This window comes from Fundulus heteroclitus, chromosome 15, assembly GCF_011125445.2.
Source record: "Fundulus heteroclitus isolate FHET01 chromosome 15, MU-UCD_Fhet_4.1, whole genome shotgun sequence".
Classification (NCBI taxonomy): Eukaryota; Metazoa; Chordata; class Actinopteri; order Cyprinodontiformes; family Fundulidae; genus Fundulus; species Fundulus heteroclitus.
Window position 1 is genome coordinate 27,062,609 of NC_046375.1, and position 11,143 is coordinate 27,073,751.

Below are 11,143 nucleotides of genomic sequence, written 5' to 3' on the forward strand. Positions count from 1 at the left end.
CATCCGGGATTCATAAAACCGCAGTTACATACGTGACTCTCATTCTTTTTTGTCTTCCCCAACTGTAGAACTATTGGAAAAGCTTACAAAGGAGCAGATTCGTCAAGTAGCTGAACACTTTAAAATTGATTTTGAAGCTGCAAAAGGATTAAAGTTAACTCAGCTAAGGAGTTTCTTAAAAGACAAATTTATAAAACTGAATGTCTTTACTGTTTCGATTTCAGATGCTGATGTGATAGTTGTAACTTCCCTCGGTTCAGATTCTTTATCTGGTGCCTCAAAGTTGGAAGATGAGTCGTCGGGTCCAACAGTATCTCAAGCTTCTCAAGTAAAGTTTCAATCTGAGAGAAGTGAGATGGAAGTGCAGTTTGAGTTGGGAAAAAATGTGGCTAGCACATGAGCTTAAGGAGAGAAAAATAATTTTAGAAGAAAAGCGGTTAGTGCATGAGTTGAAGTTCAAGAAATTATCTCTGGAAGCTGAGCGTTTAAAGTTGAGGTCTGAGGGCAGGTTAGGTGGTTGATCTTTTAATCTGTCTCAAGGTGGTGAGGGGTTTTCTGGACCTAACTTGGTTAACATGTTGCCTAAGTTTAATGAACAAAATCCTGATGTGTTTTTCTCTTTGTTTGAGGACACGGCAGAGGACAATGACCGCAGCAGAATGGATCAGTCTAGATCACTCCAAAGTGTGCTGGTGGGTAAGGCCCAAGAAGCTTATATTTCGTTAACTAAAGCTGAAAGAAAGGTGTACACATCTATTAAAGAAGCTGTTTTGAAGGCCTATAAACTGGTTCCTAAACATTACAGACAACAATTTAGGAACTGCAGGAAGGCTGAAAAACAGATTTAAAAACAGGAAAATAAGTTTAGTCATGCATTTTGTGCTTGCATGTCTAAAAGTAACAAAATAAAATTACAGACTGTACAAGAACAACACAAGTTTAGGGTCAAGTTAAGTCATGGACTAATATTTAATGTCCCTGAGTTAACGCAGGGATTTAAATATCATTTAAAAAGGCTGTAACTGGGACCTGGATTAAGACATTCCAGAATTCAGCTTTTATTTCTGGTGGAATTTGATCACTATAACTAATAAAAAGATAAAACAAATAATTTGAGACAAGTAAATAAAACTATAACTATAAACTTTCTGGGATGAACAATGAGATACTCTGAAAAAATGGCAAAGCTAATAGAATATTTACAAAGCTTATTTACATTTTAATTAAAAAGACAAGGTAAGTATGAGGAAGTAGATTTTCTAATGACTATGAAGTCATAATACTGTCTCCCTTTGCTTTCCCTACCAGCTCCTGGGGAAAGCCAACTACAGTAAGAGACAATGGCTGTGTGTGTGTGTGTGTGTGTGTGTGTGTGTGTGTGTGTGTGTGTGTGTGTGTGTGTGTGTGTGTGTGTGTGTGTGTGTGTGTGCGTGTGTGTGTGTGTGCGTGCGTGCATGCAAGAGAGACAGAGAGAGAGAGAGAGTTGTTTTACTTTGAATGTGTCATACTTTATTTTTAATGTGTGTGATTTGGGGTAACCAGATGAGCTTAAGTACCAAACAAATGACCTGTTTCCTTCCATTGAACTGTGAAGTGCTGCCACTTTTTTACTGGGTCCTGATGGCTTGTGAATAGGTGTGAAAGGTGAGGCTGTGCTACATTACGCGGGCTTTCCCTCACTCACCTTGGAGTCTCCTTCACATCATTACAAGGGCTCCTGCATTATCACAGCAGGATATGGAAAATGCTTGGTCACATCGTAACTAAAGTTTTTTTAGCCAGTATAGGAAAAATTTTCCAAGTATGAGCCCAGTGTGCTGCATCACACGCCTACAATGTCCTTTTGCCACATAGAAGTGTTGCTTTTACTTTGTTTGCGTCTCTTTATTATAGTGCATGTTTTCCTCCGGGACTTTGCTGATTCTGTTTCTTTGGCTTTTTGTTCCGCTGCCCTGATTTTGGAGCAGAGGGGCTTGTGGGACCAAGGCTGCAGAAGCAAAAATCAATAGATTTGCGAGCAGCATCATTTTACTAGTGACAAGTGCGTTTATCAAATAAAAAAGCAGTACTGCTCAGTGAGCAGTGAATCTCCTTGAATATTACTCTTCCAACCTGCAAATGTGCTGTGCTATATAAGGTACAAAGGCTGCATTTCACTATCACTGCTGTTAATTTTATGGAGCCCTCAGGAATCATGTTCACCTTTGAGTGAGTAGAAACGTGCTTGTAACTGTTATCATGTATGCCCCAGTTCTGTAAAGATGAAATTTAATGAGTAGTTAATGACCTATGGGGGTAGATTTCACTGTGAATGTAGGATCAAGGCAGAAATACAACTCAGAGCTTCTTTATATGCCAGTATGGCTTACAGAGGTGTAAAAAGTATTCACATATATTACTCAAGTAGAAGTATAGATACTAGGGTTTAAAAATACTTCTGTAGAAGTAGAAGGATTGTATTTAGTATGATGTTATACTGATACAATAGGTATTGGCTGTTTCACCCACATATATGTCCTTTGAAAACAAACCATTTAGTACAAAACAAATATATTAAAGGTCCATATAGGTGCAATACTGAGCATCAAAAAAGTATCATTTGACAACATAGATGTGTACAGCACAGTGTACAGATGAGCCTATTAAGGGGTTAATCGCTCTGTCACCTCCCCCTGCTTGGTTTATGATTTTTAAATTACCTTTCTTGAAGAAAATTAGCATTCTGGTGAAATACAAATAAGGTTCAGACAGCAGCATATTATTTTAGAATTATTGTTTTGTATGAATAAGTAAATTAAATCATAGATATTTATTTCCAAAAACTGAACAGTTGGGGCTGAAAATGAGCCTGAAGGTTGGACAAAGACAAAAATGTAGGGATGGGAATCTTCACCACCAAGGCGATACGATACACATCTCGATACACAGCCAACGATTCGATACATTCACGATTCATGGAATTTCTAGTGATAAGATTCGATACGATTCTACAACCTCCTGCGATCCGGTGTGATACAGAACGATCTAAATTTAAAATGCTGCGATACAGTGCGATACGATGCGATGCAATGCAGAAGAAAAGTACACCATGGACTACATAGTTCAAGTTATGGCACGCAAGCTAACTGTGCCTTTTATTTTGAAACAAAGGAAGTGCAAATTAGAGAGTGATTGTCTCTCTGAAACTGTATAAGTGTAAACTTCAAACAAAAATAAGATTTCTCTGAAGTGCATGTTGTCCAACAATTAAAGCAAAGGCACATTTTCCAGTTAAGCCTTTAAAAAAGTGCTTGAAGTTTATACATGAGGTAAAACAAATAAAATGCCCTTATACAAAAGGTGCAGGCCAGGATATTCCATCTATTATAAAAACTAAAAGAAAAACTTAACACAGGGACACATCGCATTTTCCCCCAAATATACAATGCACACCATTGACAAGTACACCCCATTTGAAAAGCAACATTTTGAACAATATTCTAATAGGCACACAAGTAATTTCCAAAATGTGCATAGGTAAAAATGGTATGTCCAAAATGTGCATACAATATCTGAAGAGCAAACTAAGGTTAATAATCTAACTGAAATGTCATTTTCCATTTACTCAGTGCACATTTTGAAAATAACATGTCTACTTATTGAAATATAGTTCAAAATGTTACGTTTCAAAAGTGGTATACTCATTACCTCTGTGCCTCTGTAAAATGATTAATCATTCTGAACAAATGATCATAACAAGGGAGTAACAGTTCCCCATATGTAAATTAAGACAAGTGAATCCCAACATTTAACCCAGATGGGTCTTTTTCAAATTCTTTTTAAGAAAGATCAATTGATCAACATGGTCAGGGTGCAGGAGACTACGTTGGGCAGTGACAATATTCCCTGCACTGCTAAAGACACGCTCAGAGCTCACACTAGTTGCTGGAATGGACAAGTAATCCTTAGCTAAAGCTGAAAGGAGTGGCAGGTCCACCTGCCCTTTCCACCACTGCAACACATCACCGCCTAGTTCTAAGGAATCTCTCTCTCTGTATTTTAAAATTTCATCCTTAGCTTTCTCCCTCATGGTCTTCAATGGCGTTCTTGTGGTGATGAACTCTCCAAACAGCTGGTCCATGGCAGTCTTCTTTTTAGGAGAGGGCGAGGCATCATCATCTAAGGAAGACATGTACAAGACTATTAGTATATTGAACAATATGAGCAGTCAACACAACACAAGACTACACACTGTTTAACAATGATAACATACGAGTCAACATCTGTTGTGCTGTATTTAAAAGATTATCTCCATGCCCATGGACCAATAAATAAGTATTTTTTGTCTCTGTTAATGAACAGTCAATTACTCATACACAGTCAACACACACCTCTCCGTTCCCTGCTGGGGCTTCCGTCGCTGCCTCCCTCATCTGCCTCTCCTTCATACAGTGCAGCACTGTCTCCTGTCTGACAATCCAAATCAAAAAGAGTATTTTGTTGTCAAAATGTAAATAACAAGTCTTAGCACAGAATATAATAGCATTTGACCAGACTCCAAATCAAACATAACACTGTACATATTATACAGACAAATTGAACATAAAAATGTAGAGATCTATTGTGTGTGTGTGTGTGTGTGTGTGTGTGTTTGAGTGAGTGAGTGAGTGAGTGACAGAGACAGAGACAGAGACAGGGAGGGAGGTGGTCACATTCTATAGGCCTAAAGTAAAAGGAAAAAAAAGTCAATAAATTACCTGCTCGTTCATCTTCACCACCTCAGATGTTATTTTCATGAAGATGAGGTCTCTGGAGTCCACATCAAGGAAAGCCAGGTCTTTGAATCTGGGATCAAGGCCCGATGCATTGTAGAGGAGTTCTTGGAGATCCAAGTAACGATCAAAAAAATCTTGTCTGAAGCGCTGCTTCATATCTGCAATGATTGGCAGGTCAGTGTTGTCTTCGGAGAAGTGTTTGTGGAGTTTGGCTTGTATTGGGGCGATCATTGAGATGGTTGGGCTTTTTTCTTCACTCAAAAGTGTGGTGGCCACTTTGACAGGGGACATCAGCTTGATGATTTCCTGGATCAGAGTCATGTCGTCCTCATTCACTGCTAACAGGCCCTCTCCCCTCCTGATCCTTCTCGACAGCATAGCGTTCAACAGAGCAGGATGTTGCTCCCAGAATCTCTCCAGCATGTCCACAGAGCTGTTCCATCTTGTACAGACATCGTGAATAAGTTTGTGGTTGGGTAGGCGTAGCTGGGACTGAATTTCCCTCAAAACCTCAGCTGCTTGTGGGCTTTTATGGAAGTATGCAACAACCTTCCTCACCTTCACCAACAATTCGGACACCCTGTCCACCTTCAGTGCCTTTTGCGAGGCCAAGTTTAATGTGTGGGCTACGCATCGGACATGGGGTGTTATCTCTGCGCCAGCCCCTGCCACTAGCATGTTTCTTGCGTTGTCTGTCACCAAGGCAGGTTTTTTTTCTCCGAGGTTCCACTCGCGAAGTACATCTTGCAGCAACGCAGCCAAGTTGACCCCAGTGTGAGACTCATTAAACACTCGCGTTTGCAGGACGTGAGACTGCATGTCCCACTCTTCGTTCACGTAGTGTGCCGTAACAGTAATGTAAGAATCAGTGGCACAGGAGGTCCAACCATCAACCGTTATTGACACCCTCTGTGCACGACCCATTGAGCTGAGAACATCCACTTTCACTTTCTCGTAAAGCGCAGGAACTATTCGGTCCGAAAACACCCTTCTGTCTGGTATGCTGTACCTTGGCTCCAACACTTCAAGCAGGTATTTGAATCCCTCGTTTGCTGTAATGTTGTACGGTTGGATGCCTTTGCAGAGGAAGAAAGATAAGGCGTCCGTGATAGAATTCGCCCGGGCAGAATTGCTTGCAAGTGGCGCTTGAAAAAAATGAGGTATTCGTGGCTCACGTGAAGTTGTTGCAGTAGCACTGCTAGCTGACGTCTCCGGGGACTGAACTACTGTACTGTGGTGCCGCTTCAGATGTTGCGACATATTTGTTGTGCTGCCTGTATATCGTACCTCTGTTCTGCAGTGTTTACATATGGCCATTGTCTTGTCCAACTCTCCATCTCGTTTGTAGAAGCCAAAGTCTTTCCATACCGTTGACCTAAAGCGCGTAACCGAATGTATTCTCTCTGTTTCGTTTTCCTCCATGCTAACGTGGTTTCTAGCTTGCCGCCTCTGTCCTCTTCGAAAGCAAGTTTAGACCCTCCTACTCGCGCGAGGCTTCGGGCGAGACTTGAGTGGCAGAGAGACTAGCATGCACGCAGTAGGCAACAGGGATGGAAAGAAACGCAACTAAAACTCAAAGACACGTTTCTAAAAAGTTATAATAATAGAAGATAATAATCAGTTTGTATCGATGCAGGTAGTTTTGATACGATGCATCTCGAGTTTATGTGCGGTTTTTACCGATGCAGACGTTTGCAAATCGATGCAACCGTATCCAACAGGTCGTTCCGATGTTCCGACACGCATCGGTGAATCTTGCCATGCCTACAAAAATGTGATAAATGTTTATGGTTTCATCTCATTGAAAGGATCATGTGTATGTATGTGTGTGTGTTAGGGTTCAGGGTTAGGCCATAAAAAGGGTTGAAAATGAATGCATGTTAATAAAAGTCTCTCAATAGTGTCTCTCAATAAGTATTTAAAAAAATGTGTGTGTGTGTGTGTGTGTGTGTGTGTGTGTGTGTGTGTGTGTGTGTGTGTGTGTGTGTGTGTGTGTGTGTGTGTGTGTGTGTGTGTGTGTGTGTGTGTGGGTGTGTTTTAAGCCGTAAATCCTAGTTGCAAGAAAGCTCTGTTAAACAAGTGCCTAAAATTTAAGAAAACACTGGCAATCCAGACTCCACATACACTTAGAGAAACTATTTACAAAACTGTATTTTGAATCTTTTAATGGGTATACCACTAACGGAGAATAAGAATAGCTGTGTTAGCACCGTAGCACAAGGTATTTTTTTCCGAAGTTTCTAAAAAATCTATGCTTTAGCCCTTCAATCTCACAGCACCATTTCACATAGAATGTTTCTTTGAATGTTTGTCATAATTATTATAATAGTCGTATTATATAAGGTTAAGCCTTTTACACGTCCTTGTTTTAGTTAGAGGTGTGAATACTTTCTAACACTTTGATGCAAAATTTAACAATTCAGAAAATTCAAAGCTGTCAGTCAAATAAAATCTAGCATAGATGAATTATTGTTAATTTATCCATGGGAACTAAGGTTAATTGACGTATTCTTGCCGAATAGTGATCCTTCGAAATGTCTTAATTTCACAGGATCTCATTGTTGCATTGGAAAAAGTTGATTGATTATAACTTTCTGTCATTCAGCAAATGTCATTTTCAATGCATTTTCAAGCTAAATAAGGACTGGCGGAATTGAAATAGTCATATAAAAACTACCATGAATGTGCAATATTTGTTGGGAAACCATGGACGAAATACTGCAAATCTGGATTATTACTCTAGAGTACAAGAGAACCTAAAGAACATACACTTATGTATGGATGATTATACCATAGTGATATACGCAATTGAGTTAGATGGGGGGGGCTCTTTTGTTCTATTACAAAGTAATATCTAGCACCAAAAGAAGAAGAAAAGAAGTCAAAGGAAATAGAGCCATTAGGGAAGATATTGTAATGTAATCCAAATGCCAAGCATATGGGAAGCTGCATTCTCCTGAAGCAATTCAATTTTGTCCTTGACTTACCAGCAGCATGTGAAGGCTGCATAGAGGCTGCATTAACATATGCTCAACTTTAATGAGAGAAGGACAGATGGTGGTTTGGGGTTTTATCTCAACTGTAACTGGCTCCCTTGACTTTGCAGCAAACTGATTGAGCAGGGAGACATGGTGGCCAGTGGACAGGGGAAAAAAACAGTGGAAAAGTTAAAGGGCAAGGTTGAAGTCTGCAAAGAGTTGTAGACTATGAAGTTCAGCATCCTTGAATTATATCAAGTTGCTTGGAACTTTAAAAGTAACTGAAAAAGAACAATTACGAAAAGAAAAATTACAAAATAGAACTTTACTGAGTAAGCCAAAACCTGGCTTCACATTGACTACGTTACTTGTCTGCTCCGTCCTTTCTTTGTAAAATGTACTACGCAACAATCCAAACTGGCTATGACCAGGATCCAGTCATACTTCCGGGGTCCGTTCTTCGTATGTCGGTAACTCAGTTAGCTGGATTTGATTGTTGACAATTTGGCATGATCTTGGATCATTTGGTTCTTCGAAACTCATCTTGCACTTGCTGTCATAGCAACATGTGCGCAAGCTTAAGCCTGCTCTCCAGCAGGCTTATTTCATGGAAACAGGATTAGATTAAATGCAAAAATACATACTATAGAAAGTGATAGAAACGTCTAACATGGACAGTACTTATGCATTTATTTGTCTGCTACTTTTTGCCAGCCCTCTCTCCTGGCTTTAGCAGACTTTGAGGTGTTCCCTGTCGTTTTAATTAATGACTCAAATTCGGCATAACCTTCCATTAAAAGCTCGTGTTCTGATTGGGAGAAAAACTGTGGGCGTTCTTTGGCCATGCTGAACAGCCAATAGCAGCGATGCTGATCATTGTTTCTACTATCGATACATTTCCCCTTTTAAAGTGACGTATGTACACGCAGTTATCTCAGATAACTCAGTCCAGCCATACTAATCGTAAACAGCAGGTGTGTTCAAATAACCCAATTAGCCAGATCATGATTGGCCAGATGAAGTCATCTTGAATGTGTCATTTGATCTCGGATGTTTTAAGCAACGTACGAAGAATGGACCCCTGGAAAGCCACACTTCCATCCTGCCTTTATTTTGAAATCGTACCGGATCTGCTGACTTCCTATTTGACTCTACCCTGGCCAGCCAGATCGATAATGTGGTGCACTCTAGTTCTGTGCATTATCAATCTGGAACTGTTCCAGTTGAATCCATTTGGGAAAAGGACAGAATTTCAGCTGAACTCTCTGAGCTGATTGGGCAAAGCGACACCTACTGCATGTCTAACAAAGGTTGGTTTTAGCCAATCACAGTATCAAATAAAAATGAAAACAGCAGCTGTTATGAGAAACCACAAGAAGGTAAGCTAGTCAAGGCACTTCTCTCTGTTCTACTACCAAATAAGAAGGATTCTTACAAAACAGATGTAATAGTAGCAGTTGTGCGAGCATCCACGCTACCATGTTAATTTTGGTTTGCCAGCTAATGCTTTCGTCACAGTGGTATGTCCCACCTAAAACAATAATACTGGAACCTGATTGGCCAGAAACGTTTTTGGTTTGTTTACCAACAGTTGAAGCGGAAACGGGACAAGATGGAGTCTTGTGTGTTTGGGAACGTACAAATAACGTGAGGATTCAGATTGCAGGCAAGGTTATGGCCAATTTAGGTCCGTGGAAATGTCCCATTACACAGAATCATAGGTCTGTTGATCAATTCAGTCCCTCAGTTCTCAGTGGTAATGAAGTAATGGGTTTCTTTATAAAAATAAGTGATTCTATTAAAAACAAAATAATTAATTCTTCCAAAAAGAAGTGCTCCATCCTCAGTAAATAAAGTAGTGTTAGAGGTATTTTCCGAACTTTCTCTCAGAACTTTTTTGGGCTCGAAAACGATCTGGCACTGGAGGCTGACTTGGACGGAACTTTTATCCAGGTGGAGACAGGTGAAGCCAGTAGAAGTTGATTGCAGAGGGGTGGAGACTGGACAGGGGTGTGAATTGTGAGCAGAATCAGCTCCAGTGCCAGAATCATTACAGAGACAGAATCTAACTGTTGTATCTTAAAGACATAGGCCTACTTACCCTCGCTGATTCTTGAACATCCTTCTTTCCCAAAAAACAAAGCTTTAAGCAGCACATTCATTCAGCCAAAAACAAATCAGGCAAAGTTCCATTGAGAGTCTCCTTTGTCCAAATTATGGAAAAGATCACAACAAAAACGAAAATGTTGTGTGTGCTTTCTTCTTAGACTGGCTATGATTTTTTTAAATTCATATTAATGATTATTCCTCTCTGTGTATAACAAAAAATATTTAGTTTCCAGTACATTGAGAAACCTAATATAGACCATTGTATAAGTATTCACTCACCTTCCCTCAACTCCTCTGGGAAGGCTGTCCACAAAGTTTAGGAGTGTGTTTATGGGAATTTTTGACCATTCTTCCAGAAACACATTTGTGAGGTCACATACTGATGTTGTACGACAAGGCCTGACTCTCAGTCTCTGCTTTATTTCATCCGGTGTTCTATCGGGTTAAGTTCCTTTCACTGGAACTAAGGGGCCAAGCCCAGCTCCTGCAACACAACCCCACATCATAATCCCCCCTCAGCCAAACTTTACACTTGGCACAATGAAGTCAGACAAGCACTGTTCTCCTGGAACAGACTCGTCCATCAGATTTTTAGATGGAGAAGCGTGATTTGTCACTCCAAACAACGTGTCTACAACGCTTTGCATTGCACTTGGTGATGTAGGGCTTGGATGCAGCTGCTCGACCATGGAAACCCATTCCATGAAGCTTTCTGCACTGTTCTTGAGCTAATCTGAAGGCCACATGAAGTTTGGAAGCGTGTAGTGATTGAAAGTTGGCAACCTCTACGCTCTATGCACTTCAGTATCCACTGAACCCCCTCCGACAGTTTACGTGGCCTAACACTTCGTGGCTGAGTTGCTGTCGTTCCCAATTTCTTATGATATGGCAGTTGACTGAGGAATATTTAGGAGTGAGGAAAGTTGACAACTGGATTTATTCAGGTGGCATCCTATCACAGCTTCACACTGGAATTCACTGAGCTCCTGAGAGCAACCCATTCTTCCACAAATGTTTGTGAAAAAAAGTCTGCATGCATAGGTTTTATACACCTGTGACCATGGAAGCGACTGGAACACCTCATTCTAATAATTTGGATGGCTAAGCAAATGCTTTTGCAATATAATATATTTAGGGGTGTCAAGCTCCAGTCTTTGAGGGCCGGTGTCCTGAAACTTTTAGAGGTTCCCTGGTACCACGCACCTGAATCAAATGGCACAATTAGCTCCTCGGTATGCAGTCAGGTTCTTCAGAGTCCTGCTAATTACCTGATCATTTGACTCCGGCGTGTCGGACCAGTTA

General features: G+C 40.4%; 1 protein-coding gene across 1 annotated transcript; it reads right to left on the reverse strand.

Moving 5' to 3' along the window:
- Positions 1–3,234: 3,234 nt before the first annotated feature.
- LOC118566065 (zinc finger BED domain-containing protein 1-like) lies at positions 3,235–5,752 on the reverse strand. Its single transcript, XM_036147111.1, has 3 exons — positions 4,737–5,752; positions 4,371–4,449; positions 3,235–4,158 (listed from the first exon to the last, which is right to left on the reverse strand). The coding sequence occupies exons 1-3, from the start codon at positions 5,676–5,678 to the stop codon at positions 3,788–3,790; spliced, it is 1,392 nt and encodes a 463-aa protein (XP_036003004.1). The 5' UTR covers positions 5,679–5,752; the 3' UTR covers positions 3,235–3,787.
- Positions 5,753–11,143: the final 5,391 nt, after the last annotated feature.